General features: G+C 35.5%; 2 protein-coding genes across 5 annotated transcripts in view; both read right to left on the bottom strand.

Moving 5' to 3' along the window:
* Window positions 1-7,168, bottom strand: part of LOC100157285 (uncharacterized) — a 49,117-nt gene extending 41,949 nt beyond the window's left edge. For 2 of the 4 annotated variants that reach the window (XM_085008869.1, XM_021080811.2), the window contains exons 1-2: window positions 4,985-5,093; window positions 3,993-4,096 (exon numbers count right to left, since the gene is read on the bottom strand). In XM_085008869.1, the coding sequence (XP_084864995.1) occupies window positions 3,993-4,045 (53 nt within the window). In that variant the 5' untranslated portion in view covers window positions 4,046-4,096; window positions 4,985-5,093. Of the gene's footprint in view, window positions 1-3,992; window positions 4,097-4,984; window positions 5,094-6,965 lie in introns of those variants that run through there. The other 2 variants (XM_085008870.1, XM_001926475.6) reach the window with 2 other exon arrangements.
* The window catches only part of APOOL (apolipoprotein O like), a 443,755-nt gene that overhangs the window by 322,614 nt on the left and 102,480 nt on the right, over window positions 1-18,661 (bottom strand). The window lies entirely within an intron of this gene.

Raw genomic sequence — 18,661 nt, 5'->3', positions numbered from 1 at the left:
TTTAATAGTTTAGGATTCTCTAAGAAAATGAATCCACCAGCTTCAAATAGGTAGTAATCTATTCAACAGGACATGGCTTCTAATATGTAATAAGATGTCATTCATTTCAGGAGGTTAGAATATACTTGAAAAATATGTCTTATAAAGTCTCATGGATTTCTTCTTGGAAAAAGACTTTTCAAGAGTAGATTTCTTGCTTAATTTAGGAATGAATCACAAAGTAATTATATGTTAAACAGTAACCATTCATTTATTCAACAACATTTATTGGGTGCCTACCATGTGCCAAGTACTGTGCCAAGTATTTGAGACAGACTGGTGAATAAAACAAAGACCCATGTCCTCAAGCAGCTTAAAATGTAGCAAAGGAAGACAGACAACAAAAATAAGCATTATTAGTAGATTATCTAAAATGTTTGAAGGTGATAAGTCCTAAGGAAAAAAGAAAAAGTAGAGAGGGTAAGGGGAATTGGCAATATGGTGGGTTGGATTGTGGGAAAGATTGCAGTGATGTAATAGGTTAGTAAAGAACAGGCCTTATTGAGAAGGTAATATTTGAAGAAAGACTGAAGTGGGTGAAGGAGTTAGAGATAGGATATTTTGGGAGAAGAGCAGAATTCCAGGCATCAGGAACAGAAAGTACAAAGGCTCTAAAGCAGGACGAAATGTGCCTACATGTTTGAGGAACACAAGAAAATCAGTGTAGCTGAAGCACAGTAAGGCCAAAAAAGGAAGCAGACCAGATCACAAAAGACCTCATACATCACTGTAAACACTTTAACTTTTATACTGAGTGATACGAGGAATAGCTGCAGGGTTTTGAGAAGAGGAGTGATGTGTTCTAGATTGTTTTATAGGGATCATTCTGTTTTCTACTGTATTGAAAACAGAATATAAGGGACAAAGGTAGATGCAGGGAGAAAGGTCACAAAGCTGTTTGGTAATCTAGGCAAGAGATGACCAAAATAGTTTAGATAAGAATGATAACAGTGGTGGTGAGGGTAAAAGATGGTTGATTTCTGCTTATCCTTTTTAAAGGCAGAACTAACAGGATTTGCTGATAGACAAGAAGTAGGATGTGCAAGAAAAAGAGGACTGAGGATAACTTGAAGGTTTCTGGCCTGAGCAAACAAAAGGATGGAGTTGCCATCAACTGAGGTGGGAAAGACTGTGTAGAAAGAACATTTTGGGGTGGTAGTAATGGGGGTTGGGCAGTTCAGTTTTGTACTTGCTGATTTTAAAATGGGTATCAGATAACCAAGTAGAGATGTTGAGTAGGCAGTTATACCTCTAAAACTAGAAGTATAAATTTTCCCAGTTGGATGGTAGATAAAGACATGAGACTGGATGAGATCACCAAGGGAGGAGATACAGATAAAGAGAATGAAGGACTAAGTCCTGGGACACTTCAGCATTGAGTAGGTGGGGACAGGAGAAGAGACTAACAAAGGTTGAGAAGTGGGCACTGAAGTGGAAAAAAAAAATTAAAACCAGAGAAAAGGGGATCCTGGAAGCTAAGTGAAAATTCAAGGAGAAGAGAGTTGTTAATCATGTTGAATACTGCTAATGGGTTAAGTATGATGAAAACTGAGAATTGAGCCATTGAGCTTAACATCATAGTAGCTAGGGAGAAGAAATGAACTGACTTTTTTGGAACACCTTTCTGAACTAGTTATTATGTGAGGATTTTAAAATATTTTATCTTATTTAATTCTCATAGTGATCCTGGGAGATATGTGATTTTTTTCAACTATCAGTGGAAAATAAAATCTTTATATAAAAATACATTTAAAATACAAAAACTTTACATAAAAATACATTTAAAATGTTAATGTAGTTAACTTTTTTTTTTCTCAGAAATCAGTATGTGAGAAATGTGAACCTTGGTTGAGAGATACATGAACAGTTCCAAATAAAAATAATCAAACTTATTAGAAGCAGATAATTAGAATGGTGGTTTTCAGGGGCTGGGGAGGAGGGGGAAATGGGGAGTTGTTCCTAAATGTGTACAAAGTTTCAGTTATGCATGATGAATAAGTTCTAGAGATCTGCTGTACAACGTTATACCTATAGTTAACAATATGAAATTGTGCACTTCAAAATGTGTTAAGAGGATAGATCTCATGTTAATTTTTCTTACAAAAAAGGCAAGAAAGAGAGAAAAGAAATCACAAAAAAACACAAGGAAATTTTTGGAAGAGATAGATATGTTTAGTGCTTTTGTTGTGGTCATGGTATCACTGGTGTATGCATATGTTCAAACTCATCCAGATGTGAATGTTAAATGTATGTAATTTTTTATATCAATTATACCTCAATAGAACAGCAACACCAAAAAAGTTTGCATCCTGTTTAGATAAACTGAGGTACTGATTCTCATTTTGATGAGTAATGGACCTAGGGGGTCAGAGTTAGTTGAATTTTTTAAAAAATCTGAAAAGATCTTAAATAAACTTTGTTCAGTTCATAACAATGTAAAATATAGTTCTTTGAAATAAAATATGACTGAAAAATTTGAAAAGTATCAGTGAAAAGTATCAGGCATGTATTCTTAAGCCAATTTCATTAAATTATCTATCTTTAAACATTTTAAAATTGTCTTTTGTTCATTTTTTATTTGAATGAAATATTTGGAACATATGTGCATATATGTCTGAGAGATCTGCCTGTAGGGGTGTGGGTTGTGGTGGTGGTGGTGGTACATGTATCCTTAGACAATTTCAGCAATGCTATTAAAATGTTTTATGAACTTAAAATAATGATTACACCACTTAATTTGATATGTTCTATTATAATTTGTTAGTGCTTAACTTTGATTAACAATGTCAAAATAACTGATCCAAAGTATGTGGTGCTAATATATTTAGTAATAAAAATTACCCCTTGTCATCAGGTAGACATTCAAAAAACCTGACAGATATATATACAGGCAAAGCACTTGTGGTTTTTTGTTAGTTCTAATAAATTTTACTGGAGTATAGGTGATTTACAATATTGTGTTAGTTTCAGGTATACAGCAAACTGGATCAGCCATACATATACATATACTTTCATTTTTGGATTCTTTCCTCATATAGCTATCACAGAGTATTGAATAAATTTCCCTGAGCTGTATAGTAGGTCCTTGTTATAGTTATGTTCCACATTGCGATCCATCAGTAAAATAAGTTGAAGTAACTTGTTTGAATCAATTTAGTGGGAAAAAATATCAATATCAAAATAGGCATAATGTCAATGTGATCTGGCAATTAACAATTGTAAAGGCTTGTAAAAAATGAGGCACGTAATTATAATAAGGATTAGGAAGACAGGTAAGCTTTTAGCCAAAATTTTGATTAGCCTGCCTCCAGAATTCCTTCAACTAAGAGTTTACAAATAACATTAAGATTTTCAAATGACATATATGTTTATTTATTGCTATATTACATTTACTTCCCATTCCTTGATGTAATTTTGCAATCTGGTTTGTATTCTCATCTCAATCTTGGAATATTCTCAGGGATTATCACCAACAACTCCTAAAGCTAAATCCAATGGTTTTTTCCTTCTTCTGGAGTTCCCATTGTGGCTCAGTGGTAACGAACCTGACTAGTATCCATGAGGACACGGGTTCAATCCCTGACGTCACTCAGTGGGTTATGGATCTGGTGTTGCTGTGAGCTGTGCTGTAGGTCACAGACACAACTCAGATCCCGCATTGCTGTTGGCTGTGGTGTAGGCTGGCAGCTTCAGCTCTGATTCAACCCCTAGCCTGGGAACTTCCATATGCTGCAGGTATGGCCATAAAAAGACATAAATAAATAAATAAATAAATCCAATGGCTTTTAAAAATCACTTTTCATCTTCAATATTCTTCCAATATTTTGCACTATTGAGTGACTGGTTCATTCAACAAATCCTTGCAGAACACTTTCTGTATGACAGCATTGTGCTAGGTGCTGAAGATAAGACTAAATTATTGTTTTTGTGGTGCTTTCAAAAGGGAAACGTACCTTGCATTCAAAGAAACTGCAGTAGAGTTGTTTAAGTGCTGTGTTAGCAACATGATGGAGCTTAGTCTTGAAGGTTAAGTAGGAACTCATCAGGGGAAGAAGAGCTGTGATGAAAGGAGGGAGGATAAAGGAAGAGTAATAGAAGGAAATTGTAGTATATGTCAGCATCCAAAGGTGAGAGAGAAAAGAGTGTACTTGAGAAACTGGAAATACTATCATTCAGTATTTCTCCAGACACAAAATTCTCTCAAGCCTCACAGTGCCTTTGCCCACACTGGCCCCTTACACCTGGTTTTCCTACTATCAGTCTAAGGAGCAAGGGCTCAGGAAAACCTTTCACTATTGCCCCCTCTCCACCTATCTTCTCTTTCTCTCACATTTGAACTCCTTTTTATTCTTATGTTGATTTTTTTCCCAGGTCTTCCCATTTTTACCCTACTACTCTCATTTTTATGGTTAGAACAAAGTAGAAAGTCTGCCCAACTTATATATATACATATATACATATATATATATATGCACTCAAAGAATGCACACTTTCACAAAAAGCAAACTTGAAAACAAAGGAGTCACACTGCATTTAAAATATTTCGTGATTTACAAAGCACTTTATTCACACATTACGTGTCATGATTATTGTAATTACATAACATGAGGTATATCTTAAACTTTCTTTAGAATGGCAAAATGGTTTATTCATGAATATATATGTTATATATATATACACATAACTTATCCATAAAAATATCTGAGGAAAGCAGTTTTGAATGATGCTAATCTCTTAAAATTAATATAAATTGTCTTAATGTTTTAAATCAATAGATTAAAGTATTTTAGGGAATCTGCAATAACTGTACTATATGTAGAGGAGCTATTTCTGATTAAAACATTATTTTAAAACAATTATTTCATTGTTGAATATAGCAAACAAAAAGTTAGTTGTTACTTACAATATATTGTACTTTTCCTTTACAGCATAGATAACTACTTACTTGCAAAAAGGCTTTCCATCTTTACATGCACAAACACTATTCGCTGGACAGAAATCTGTTATATTCCCTGGACAGTCATCAAAGTCAGTCACAGATGTACAACTGGCTGTAAATAACAAAGTAAAAAAATCCCTCAACAATATAGAACAAATGTTTCAAACTTGGCTAATTTACATGTGAAAAGTTCTACATGTTAGAAAAACTATTTGTGTTAAAAAATCTTAAAATATAAAAATGAAAATAACTGTGGTACTTTTGAAAATGTTCAGATATCATATTTTCAAGTACTCATCTCTCAAAATCAAGGTGAATAACAAACATGATTTCATTCTGTTATTTTGTTCTTGATGATTTTCACAACGTGGCTTTTCTTTTTTGGCCATACCCTTGGCATGTGGAAGTTCCCAGACAAGGGATTGAACCCATGCCACAGCAATGACAATGCTGGATCCTTAACTGATAGCCCACCAGGAAACTCCATAATGTGGCTTTAAAAACAGTCACTACACAGCATTATAGCTAAAAGGACATCTAGCATTTGAAATGAAGTCCTTTTGGACTAAATTTGAGCATCATCTCCGGCTAAGGGAAGACAAATCAGTATATCCAAAGATAGAATCAATGTACCCTGGTTTTCTAGGACAATTCCAGTTTATGCCTTTTTCCTGGAATAATTATTAATACTGCTCTCTTCACTTTCAGAGTGCTCTGGTTGAGACAGGAAGATTAGTTACCCTAGTAGTAGGCCACTGAGGGTGGCAAGCACCTCAGTTCCCAGTCCTTGATGATTTTTTATTATTTCTAGGGTTACCTTGGAAAGTCAGTCTACCAGTGACATGGCTGCAGTAGCCCTTTCAGCAATGTAGACTGAGCAAAGTTTTCTAGAGTCTGCAAATCAGTGAGTAGGAAAATTTATGAGTCTTCGCAGGACCTATAAACATTCACAGACAGTGTAATTCCAAGAAAAGGAGAATTTTTTTTAACCCACAACCAGCTTAAACACAAAGACTCGGTTCTATAAGTGTGAGATTTCAGATTGTCTGAATTCCAAGGTTAGAGGTGGCTGGAAAGAAGGGAAAATAGCTCCATAAGATCAGGGCTGTAGAATCCAAAGAAAAACTGTCTTTCTTTGGAGAGTATATTTTTTCCTAATGTAAAATATGACACTGATTTTCCTACATAAACATTTTTTTGTATATAAATGAAAGGGGGACATTAGAAAAATACAGTATTTTAAAGCAGTTTCTTTGGATCTAGAAACCATTTCAGGTGACCAAAATGCACCATTGACCGTCTAACTACCAACATTGCAAAAATTCCTCACCAGAATTAATGGATCAAATTGTACTGCTTGGAGAAATTTAAGTCACATCTGCTTTCAAAAGGCAATATTTTGAAAAATATTTGGCTTGGCAAAGATGTTAGGCTGTTTTATAGACAGATATGATTATATAATTTGTTTCCTTGGATATCTCTTTCCTTTTATAGAAATTCACATTTTATCATTATCAAGTAAGTACATGTTTGTATTGAATGTATTACAGAGCCAAAATTTTCTGAAAAATAAAGTAGAAGCTTATTCCTAGTCAGATTCGTTTCCTCTGAGCCACGATGGGAACTCCCCAAGTTTATGTATTATAAGAAATAAAGTGTTAAATATAAGTATCCTATAACAATCACTGACACAAGTAGACATTTTAAATTGGTATACCACTAAATTTTTAAATATTTATCTTAGAGATCAGAGACAAACAAGTTAGCTTCAAGGGAAAACAATTATGTATCCATTCTAAAAGTAAACATCTTTTAAAAGAATCAGATACTTTCAGGTTTGTAAATTTTTAACAACAGAACCTTTGCTTAAAGTACTGTCTAGCCCCTTAGGCAAATTATTGCAGCCTTGATCCCCGCTATGATTAATATCTAATGAATTATTTACATCTTCAATCTATGGAAATAAAACAATTAAAACTTTTCTTACGTTGTGCGCAATATACAGTCAGAAAACAGCAGGAGATGAAGAGAATACGAGTCAATATAAACTTGCAATCCACCATCTTGAGAGTAAGGCAGAAACACAAGCAGCCCTCACAACTGTGCTTAAGGACTACTGCAATTATGAGATGAGATCAGGGAACAGAGATTTTGAGTGGTTAATACATGAGATAAATGAGCATGGATTTTGAACTTTCTCCTCCAGCCTGTGTAAATTGCTAGATAGCTTTTTGGTTGTACACTTGTCGGTTCCTCATATCTACAGTTCCTATATATAGAATGTACATGACTTGTCTATGAGTTGTATACTGCTTGAGTTTAGTCACAGTTATTACTTATAAGAGCTATTTGTTTATCTTTGTACTAAGCTTCATCATGTTTTAGTATTTGCCAACCCCCTCCCACACCTTATGCATGAAATATATTGCCATAGATGCAGTTTTCGATGCTCTACAAAATCAGAGATCTCTGACCTTACAGCCACCAGGACTGCTAAGCAATAATCTGTGAACATCATTGAGTATCATAGGCAAGGAGAAGAGATGAAGAAAGAGTAAGAAAAAAAGGAAGTGAAAAAAGGCAGAAAGAGAGAAACAGAAGGAGAGTTGCCAGGAAGAGGAAAAAATAAGAGGAGTCAGGAAAGGAAGTATTAGGCAGGGCAAGACAGATGTAATCCAGCTGAGACACCAGGTTTTTCTTAGGATTCTTTTCCCCTCATTCTTTCTCTTCTCAAATCCACATTTTCAGAATGCCACTTAACATTCTGCTAATATTCCTTACCTTATATTTCCCATTTAGGTCATTTTGATAAGTTGTTAACCTTCTACCTACTGTGTATCTCAAATCTACTACTTCCCTTACCTACTGGCAAGTATATTTTATGCACTATTTCCTGCTTGGAAGGTATCCATTGTTATACTTTATTCTCCACTCCATCTTAATGGAAACCAACAAAATGGAAATTTCAAGAGAGTTCCAGGTTGAACCTTCATGCACCCTGTTTGCAACCTTCATGCAGCTTATTAATACAAATAATTTTTTAACTACCTGCCTCACTTTGACCCAGTATAATTTATTTTTATATCTCATTTTAAAACAATCTCCTTGTTTTAGGAATCTTACAGCAGAAAAATATGTACTTCATGGTACTAGTACAATATTATGAAAGTATATATTATCCATTTGTGAAAAATGGAAAATTTTATTTCTATTACCATCAGAACCAAGTCTTTATATAAGTGTTTAGTAAAAAATGAGATACAAAGGGTTATGAACCACAGAGAATAGTAGAATTTAACTCTATGTAACCATTGTTTGAATCCCTTCTACAAAATTACAGTCTTTTGAGATGGATCTCAATTTCTCTTGGTTCAGAATTTATAGATTAATATTTCACTAAAATGCTCTGTTTAAACATTCTAGTGACAGGTAACTCAGACCCTCTGGAAGCAGCCAACTTTGTCAGGTAGTCATTCTTTTATTAAACCAAAATCTACTCCCCTGAAACTTCCAGCCAATATAAAGCAAATTCACTGTGGCCCACTCAGACCTGCCATATTGGGAGACATTAGAAGCACAGTTGCAGACAAGTTGTAGGAAGGGAACATTTCAGCAAACATATCTCCTATTTCATGTCAATCCTTTGTAAGACATTAAGGTTTTTGGTACTGAGAGGAATAAAAAATAATGAGTAACAATAACATTTTTAATGATAGTAATAACAACTCATACATTGTTTCTTATCTTCTCTTGCATTCTTAAAGACTCTGCTCAGTGATTCTTCCCTCTCTCTCTTCTGCATTAGAATTTTGAGTTCTCCATTGGATCATTCTCATCAGTAAACATGCTCTCATGCCATGTATCTCAAAAACAAACAAAAATTCCTTGATTACCTTACATCTTCCTCCACCTATTTTCCTTTACTCTCATTAATAGCAAAACTCCTTAAAGGAGTTGTCTAGACTTGTCCCTTCAATTCTTCTTCCACATTGTCTTGAACCTACATCAGGCAAACTTTCTTCTCACTAGTCCACTGAAACTGCTCCTTCCATGCTTACCAATGATTACCATGGTGCTAAATCAAAAGGCCAATTTTTTGTTTGTTTGTTTTTTAGGGCCACACCTGTTACATAAGGAAGTTCCCAGGCTAAGGGTCGAATTGGAGCTGTAGCTGGCCTACACCACAATCAGGGTGATGTGGGATCTGAGCCACATCTGTGACCTATGCCTCAGCTCATGGCAATGTCAGATCCTTAAACCACTAAGCAAGGCCAGGGATCAAACCCTCATCTTCATGGATACCAGTCAGGTTTGTTATCCTGGGCCACATGGAAACTCCAAAAATGTCATTTTTTTAGTGGTCAATTTTCAGTCCTCATCTTACATGACTTATCTTGGAGGCCATATGTCCCAGTTCATCCAGGAGAGTCATAGTTTTTGCCTGTTCTCCCCACATGATTATTAATAGTGTTATCTTTCATTATCATTTTAAGCAAATTATATGATTACTCCACCCTACCTATTTGACACAGATGCTCACTCTCTATTTCTTGAAACACTTTCTTCAGTTGGGTTCCAGTACATCCCTGTCTTTGCTTTTTCTCTTACTTTACTGGCCAACTTCCTTCAGAGTTGTCTCTGTTGGCTTATTAATTTCTAAACCATGGAGTGCCCTGGTCTAAAGCTAAACCTCTTCTGTTTTCTATCCCACTTCATAGGAGATATCATCTCATCTGAAGCAAGTGACTCCAGGATTTCAATCTCTAAACCACTGAAAACTCCAGACTCATATATCCAGCAATTTACCTGGAATTTCCACTCGGTCTTGGGAAAGGGGCACACTTTCATTAATTTTAACTCCAGGAATTCCACAAGATTTTCATGGTGAATGTCAGAGGAAAATCCCTCATACTTTGGGTAGGTGGAGGGGAAAAGTAACCATATTGAAATATGACCCGAAGAGAATAATCACTTTGAAATGGCCAGAATGTTCTGTTCCCTGTTAAAAAAAAAAAAAAAAAAAAAAAAAAAGTCTGCCCTCAAGGGAAGCTACCAGAACTTTATCTGACTTAGAGGAAGGTCAGTTAGGCAACTCCACCCCCCATTAGTCTTCTTTTTTTTAAGATATAAGAGGTGAGAAAAAGCTAAGAAATGCTTCTGAAAGTCACAGCCCAAAGACTCAGGTCCACTAACAAAATTAGATCTAATCACAAGATTGTAGAACACTTCCCCTGCACAGTACTTGACTGTCACATCAACAGGGCTACAGTGTAATAGTAGTAGATTACAACTGAGAGAGCTGCAAGACACAGACTTATTTAAGGAGTCTCTAGGAAAATCTAAAGACAATAGGGGAGGTGAAAAAAAGGATACTAGAGGACATTTTAGGGGCTGACACCACAACTACAGCAAAGAGTAAGTACAGCCTAACTCCAGCTAACATAATACCTCACACTAAAGGTCTACCTACCTTAGTTCCTTCTACCCGAAACATCGTACCCAGTTTTCAAAAAAAAAAAAAAAATTACAAAGAATGCTAAAAAGCAGGGGGGAAAGTCTGAGAATATAAACCAAGCATCAGAACCAGATTCAGATATGGCAGAAATTTTGGAATTATCAGATTGGAAATTTAAAATAATTATGATTAACATGCTAAAGTTTCTAATGAAAAAGTGAACAGCATGTAAGAATAGATGGGTAATGTCAGCAGAAAGATGTATGATCTAGGAGTTCCCACTGTGGCTCAGTGGTAACGAACCAGACTAGTATCCATGAGGACATGTGTTCAATCCCTGGCCTTGCTCAGTGGGTTAAGAATCTGGCATTGCCGTGAGCTGTGGTATAGGTCACAGAAACAATGTGGATCGCATGTTGTTGTGGCTGAGGTGTGGGCCGGTAGCTATAGCTCTGATTCAACCCCTAGCCTGGGAAATTCCATTTGATGCAGGTGTGGCCCTAAAAAAAGACAATAAAAATAAAAATAAATAAAGAAATAATAGCTGAGAACTTCCCAAACCTGGGGAAAGAACTAGACATACAAGTTCACAGAGATAATAGATCACCTTACTACCTCAATGCAAAAAGACCCCTTCAACACACATAATAATGATGCTGTAAAAAGTCAATAATAAAGAATTTTTTTTAAAAAGAAAGATGGATGTTCTAAGACTATCACATCAAATGCTACAAACCAAAACATTGTAACAGAAATAAAGGACACTTTTAAAGGGCTTATTAATAGACTGGACATGGTTGGGGAAAAAATCTGAGATAGAAAATACATCAGTAGAAATGAAAATACATCAGTAGAAACGAAAAGAGGAAAAAGAAAAAAAAAAACTCAGAACAGAATACCCAAGAACTGTGGAACAATTACAAAGGGTATAACATGTTTGTAATGGGAATATCAGAAGGAAAAATAAAGGAGCAGAAGAAATATTTGAATAATGGCTGAGAATTTTCCAAAATTAATGACAGACATCCCTCCATAGACATCCAGAGATCAGGAATCTCAGAGAACACTAAGCAGGATAAATACCAAAAGCTCTATACTATGCATATCATATTCAAACAGCAGAAACCCTAAGACAAAGGCAAACTCTTGAAAGAAGCTGGGGAGGGGTGTTGGAAGGAAAGTTATTAAAATAATCAAAGAGATAGATGCTGATGGCTCAGGCTGGGGTGTTGGCAGTAGAGGTAGAGAACAATGGTTGGATTTAGATTATATTTTGAGGACGAAGGTGGTAGAATTTACTGACGAATTGGAAGTGGGATATAAGAATAGTAGAGGTGAAGAAGAAGATACATTCATCGTCTCTGGCATTAGACAAACCAGACCCTCAACCACTATCTTCATTTACTATTCCAGACTTTCATCACCCTACATAACAATTTTCACAGGGTAAAACTGAGGTTATGATGTGATAACTCCTCAATTTACTGGCCATTACCATTTGTTATTCACATACAAATTTCTCTTCGTTGGCTTTCATCCTTAACTCCTTCATTCTCATCTCAGTGGAAGAGGTATTTCCCATTCTCGTTTTTTATTTTTTTTTTTTGGCATTTCTTGGGCCGCTCCTGCGGCATATGGAGGTTCCCAGGCTAGGGGTCAAATCGGAGCTGTAGCTGCCAGCCTACGCCAGAGCCACAGCAACGCGGGATCCGAGACGCCTCTGCGACCTACACCACAGCTCACGGCAACGCCGGATCGTTAACCCACTGAGCAAGGGCAGGGACCAAACCCGCAGCCTCATGGTTCCTAGTTGGATTCGTTAACCACTGCGCCACGACAGGAACTCCGTATTTCCCATTCTTAACAAATTCTATCCTCTAATCTGTGTTGCAGATTCCCTCCTCTTCTGCCTTTTTATGCTCTCTCTTCTTTAATTATCCCCTCTCTCTTGAATCTTCAATCTCTGACTTTCTGTTGGCTCCTCCCTATCAGCATTTAAACATGGGTAAGTCTTTTCAGAGAGGGAGGGGAGAGAGAGAGAGAATGAACTCCATCAAGCTCATTGCCCATTCACTTATCACTATTTCTTTCCTCTTCTTTATAGCACAGCTAGTTGGAAGAATAATATTCATTACTTGTACTTCAATTCTTATCCACTCCTTAGCCTACAGTTCGATTCCATTTCCTACATATCACTGAAGTTGAAACTGTAATCAATAAAGTTATATACAACCTATTTGCTGTTAAATCCAGTGGGTACTTTTCAGTCTTTATCTCCTATGAGCACTTTTAGCATTGACCACTTCCTTCTGTAAAATCTCTACTCCCTTGGCTTCTGTGACATCACTATCTTTCTGAGTTTCCCCATACCTTTATAGACAATTCTTTTCAATATTCTTCAGGTGCTTTTCTTCTTCCATTTAATCTATATCGTTGGTAGTCCTTAGGATTCTATCACTGAAGTTCTAATCTCACTCTTTATACTCTGTTGAATGACTGAACTTCTTTGCTTGGCAATTTCAAAGATACCTCACATTTGATATGACTGAGCTCATAATTTTGCTTTCTTATCTGCTCCTTCCCCACCCAATATGCCATATTTCATTAAATTGCACTGTAATCCATTTGTTCACCAAAGACCCAAACTTAGGGATCTTCCCATAACTTCCCATCTCCCTCACCCTCATGTATGGTCAGTCACCAAGTCCTCTCACTTTAACTTTCTAAAGAATTCTTGAATGTATCCTTTTTCCCTCACCTCCACAGCTTTATTTCAGAAACATTAAAAAAATTCTAGATTAAAGTAACAACTTCTCAACTGGTTTTGGATCTTTTCTCTTTCATTAGCTTTATTTCTAAAACATAAAATGTCACTGTTTTGCTTAAATTTCTTTTTTTAAATGATTTTTATTTTTTCCATTATAGCTGGTTTACAATGTTCTGTCAATTTTCTACTGTACAGCAAGGTGACCCAGTCACACATACATATATGCATTCTTTTTCTCACATTATCCTCCATCATGTTCCATCATAAGCGACTAGATATAGTTCCCAGTGCTATACAGCAGGATCTCATTGCTAATCCATTCCTAAGGTGATAGTTTGCATCTATTAACCCCAGATTCCGAGACCATCCCAGTCCCTCCCCCTTGGCAACCACAAGTCTGTTCTCCAAGTCCACGAGTTTCTTTTCTGTGGAAAGGTTCATTTGTGCCATATATTAGATTCCAGATATAAGTGATATCATATGGTATTTGTCTTTCTCTTTCTGACTTACTTTACTCACGATGAGAGTCTCTAGTTCCATCCATGTTGCTGCAAATGCCATTATTTTGTCCTTTTTATGGGTGAGTAGAATTCCATTGTGTATATATACCACATCTTTTTATCCATGCATCTGTTGATGGACGTTTAGGTTGTTTCCATGTCTTGGCTATTGTGAATAGTGTTGCAACGAACATACGGGTGCATGTGTCTTTTTCAAGGAAAGTTTTGTGCAGATATATGCCCAAGAGTGGGATTGTTGGGTCATATGGTAGTTCTATGTATAGTTTTCTGAGATACCTCCATACTGCTTCCACAGTGGTTGTACCAATTTACATTGCCACCAACAGTGCAGGAGGGTTCCCTTTTCTCCACACCCTCTCCAGCATTTGTTATTTGTGGACTTATTAATGATGGCTATTCTGACTGGTGTGAGGTGGTACCTCATAGTAGTTTTCAGTCACTTCTAGATAAAGCCAAACTCCTTAGCAAAGTCATACTAAGTTCTTTCAAGATCTTGCTCTTGCTTACCTCTTCAGCTTCACTTATTCCTACTCTTTCTCTCACACTCTAAACATGGAACAAGTTGCAGATCTCTGGAATCCTCCTTGCTTTTTGTTATCTCCAGTCTTTAATCAAGGCTTCTTTTACTATCTGGAATATACCTCACTCTCTTATTTCTCATCTATAAGTTAGGTCAGACCATCACTTCCTCCCAAAAGCCATATTTGATTCTTCCATTTGAAACAGATGTTTTTTGCCTGCTCCATTGGCACCCTCTGCATATCTCTGGCACAGCAGTTAAATTGACTTATCTACCTATCCATCTATCCATTTATCTATCTCTCCAATAATACTGAAATCTTAGAGCAAAGATTTATCTTATTCATTTTTTTCTCCTCAGAACATGATGTAGTATCTGCCTTGCCCATAGTAGATGATCAAATAAATAAATGTTTTACGAATAAGTGCTTAACTAAATGAATGCTTTCCCCCTTCAATCTAATCTCCAAATTTCTACATTCTTCTTCACTCATTTCTTCCCTTTTTTATGAGCCAAACATTTCTCTTTTTTGCTTTAATGCATTTCAAAGACTTTTGTCTTGAAGTTTTCCACTGGCAGAAAACTTAGTGTATGTGTTTGTGTGTGTTCACACACATGAGTGAACACACACACATTTGAAGAAGTTTTATGTTGTTATTGTTGAAATAGAATACTCACTTATTGGAGTTCATATACTTTTGGAGCTTTAATTCTGAGCAGAGAAGAAATATTTTCTCCTGGTTTAAACTTACTTTATTTACTTCAAGAACTCCCTACAATATATATTCCTTTCAGCTTATTTTTGAGTAATGCAAAGAGAGTAATTTTCCTCTTTTCTACATAAGGTAATATACATACAGCATTTGCTCTATCATCACTTATAATTATAGAAAACATGAGGAATTAAAACAATTTTTTCCTTCAAAAGTTATGTAACTACTAAGTGGCAATGCAAAGCAATGATATAAAATGCCTTACTTCATGGTATGGATTGAAAAAATTAAGTAATAATTCAAGAATTTTTTGTTTGTTTTTTTGTATCAGATTTTCTGTTATTTGCCAACAAGTTATGGAGGAAATTAAGATCATTAAATCACAAAATGTTAAAACTGTAAGCTGCTTTGTTTTACAAATGGTGTGAATGAGGTTCAGAGAAGTTAATGCCTGCACTCAAACCACACAGTTTAGATTAGGGGCTAATGTGAACTAACATTTCTTTATTGTCAGACCTGATATTATGAATAATAATAACCTACATTTAAATAGTACTTTAAAGTTTAAAAAATACTTTCAGATTCCTTATTCTCTTTGATCCTCAAAACTATCTTTGAGGTAAGGCGAATATAACACCTAGTTTATAGATGAGAAAGCAGTTGGTGGTAGAGGCAGGGCTCAGAGAAGTTAAATAACCTATAAAATTCCTATAACTAGAAAAGATGTAGAGCTGGGACTAGGATTCAACCTTTTGGCTATAAATCACACAATAAATCACACTAAACTATATAGGAATCTGATTCAGCAAGTTAGTAACAAAAATTAGTTCACTTTGAAAAGTTTTATCTAAGTAAAGTTTTATTTTGTTTTCTCCTTTTGGTAAAATACCTCACTAAAGAATTATAAAATGGCAGACTTTGAGGAAGTTGAGTTTATAAATTTAAATAATCCCTGAGTCAGTTTTCCAGTGTTTCAAAATAACTTTGAACTTTGATTCATGAGTCATTTTAACTATGGCGAAAAAGTTTCCTATAATGGTATAAATCAGCTTAACAAAAACTGAAGGGTGAAATTTGTAATGAAAGGGATAAAGGCTATCATTGGGCATTTCAACCTCTGAAGATTTGCTCAAGTCTTGGGCAATTTTTAGGTACTTAATCCTGTTCTAAGCATTCTGAAGGCTATAGAAAGCAGATAAAACATAGTTGCTGCTCCTTGAGAATTTTACACCTTGGATGGGTTGTCCAAATCAGTTAAGCACAAAACAGTCACATGAGAAGCCAGTACAAAATTGGTGTAGTTCATAAGTGTTGAAGGAATTCAAGGAAAAAAGTTCAGTAAGGCCAGCATAGCAGAAGGATGTCTCATTATACTGAGAGTAGCAGTATCTGATAGTGGTTTTGAGCATAGATTTTGGCACTAGGCTGCCTAAGTTTAAACCCCAGTTCTACCACTTACTAACTATGTGACCTTGGGCAAGTTACTTAACCTTTCCTGGGCCTAAGAGTCCTCTGCAAAACAGGGATAACAATATTACCCATATCATAGGATTATTGAGAGTATCAAATGACAATTTTTTGTAATGTTCAGAACAATTCCAGACACCTAATATATATATATATATAATATATATATACGTGAATAGGACATAAAATAATATATAACATGGGTACCTGGGTAGGGTAGACTAGAAGGGCAAAGCCTGAAGCTAGGTATACCAGGTAAGAAGCTGCTGCATTAATCCAGGCTGAAGTGACACAGGATGGGGGAGGATATGACAGAAAGTTCAGAGGTATGATGAGCTTCTTTGGTGATGGATTGGAGATAATGGAGGGAAGGGACCTGAAATCTGTTACAGCTGTGGATTGATCTTCAGATTAACTCTTGTAAAGCTAGGTTAATTCTGGGAACTTTGAAATCATTTAGGCCTTCCTGGATCTGTACTGTAATAAATTTAATTTCTTTTTTGTTTTTTTTTTTTTGTTTGTTTTGTTTTGTTTTGGCCCTGAAGAGATTTCCTGGACCAGGAGTAACACAGGATTACAATGAGTGGAGCATACTTAAATTTTCTGAGCTACATCATTGGTTAAGAAATTCTTTCCCTTCAGAGTTCACTGAGTACTCTCAGGCAGCTCATAATTTACAAAAATAGACATTGAAATATAAGGCATTGCATAGCAATGGATCACATATCTGGTGAGGTCTTCAATGGAATGATTCAAGAATTAATTGACTGGACAGTGGAAGGACAGTTTTATTTGCAAATTTCATGGCATTGATACATTGCAAAGAAAAAACTTTTTGCTAGTAAAAAAATTTTTAAAGTACTTGAGCATTCAAACAAGGTTTTATGTCTGTACATTGCTATTATGTTACTTTAGATGTTTGGTTAAGCAAAGTCCTAAGGACTCATTACAGATCAACTTTGAGATAAGGTCTCAAGTGTGCAGAGTTCAGAAACATTATCTACCATTTACATAAGTCAGTGGGCAATCCTCCATTCTTTTTTACACACACACTTTCTTATGTTTTTCTACCTTCAAATGAAAGGAAGAAAAATGCTTCAGATTAAAGCAATACAGGGTTATTCTTGCTTTTGCCTTTATTTTTTGCCTGGCCAACACCTACTCAGTCTTGTTTTTGTTTTTTTCCCAAGGAAGATACCCACTTTTCCACATTACAAAAAAAAAGCCAAAAAATTAGATACCCCTGTGCTACTCTCTCATAGAACCCTTTGGTTTTTCTTCACAGTACATATCACATCTTTTTCTCTAGACAGATAGATAGATGTAATTTAATGTCTGTCTGCTCCAAGAACCATGTTGGCTTTGTGCACCAGTGTATTCCCAGTGCATAAAGTGATATATTGTACGTAGGTGCTCAGTACATATTTGTTTAATGAACAAAGTAGAAAAGAAAGCTGTCATTCATTGAACACTTAGCCCCATGCTTGACACTTTCCACATAAACTCACATCTATTCTTTATAATAGTTTTGTGAGGAAGGTATTATTGGCACATTTTTAAAGAGGATTAAAGTCAGGTGGACTAAATAACTTTTCTAACCTCACAGGATTATTAACTGACAGTTCCAGGATTCAAACTGAGGACCCTTTGACTTCAAAGCTAGTGCTCTCACTCTTCCACAGTACTTTTTCTTTTATTTTAAATTCATATGTAACTGACATATAACATTGTGTAAATTACATGTCACAATGTGATCACTACAGGAGCACTAGCTAATGCATATATCATGTCACACAATTATGATTTCTTTAAAAAATTGTATTAAAGTATAATTGATTTACAGTTTTGTACCAATTTCTGCTGTATAGTGATTATATTTCTTTTGTTTGTTGAGAATAGTTACGATCCAGTCTCTTAGCAATGTTCAAGTATATAATACAGTATTGTTAACTAAAATCACAATGTTGTGCACAAGATCCCCAGAACTTATTTACTTACTAGTTTCAAGTTTTTACCTTTAAATAACATTTCCCTAGGTCCCCCAGCCCCCCAGTCCCTTTTGCTTCAGTATCTGTTTACTGTGACTTCTCCATTGACTCAATGATGTGAAGGATGTACCAGGGAACCATATTTGAAAGTTATAGAAAGAAGCAATAGGGCAAATATTTGAAGCTAAATATCTAAATATAGAGAAAGTATCTAAATATCTAAATATAGAGAAAGTTGGATTACAAAAAATT

This window comes from Sus scrofa, chromosome X, assembly GCF_054392235.1.
Source record: "Sus scrofa isolate SSC_HxYL_T2T_F1_AM1 chromosome X, Sscrofa_HxYL_maternal_Yorkshire_Landrace_v2.0, whole genome shotgun sequence".
NCBI classification, from domain to species: domain Eukaryota; kingdom Metazoa; phylum Chordata; class Mammalia; order Artiodactyla; family Suidae; genus Sus; species Sus scrofa.
Note: the sequence above shows the minus strand (reverse complement) of the source record. Positions and strands in the feature narration are given on the sequence as shown.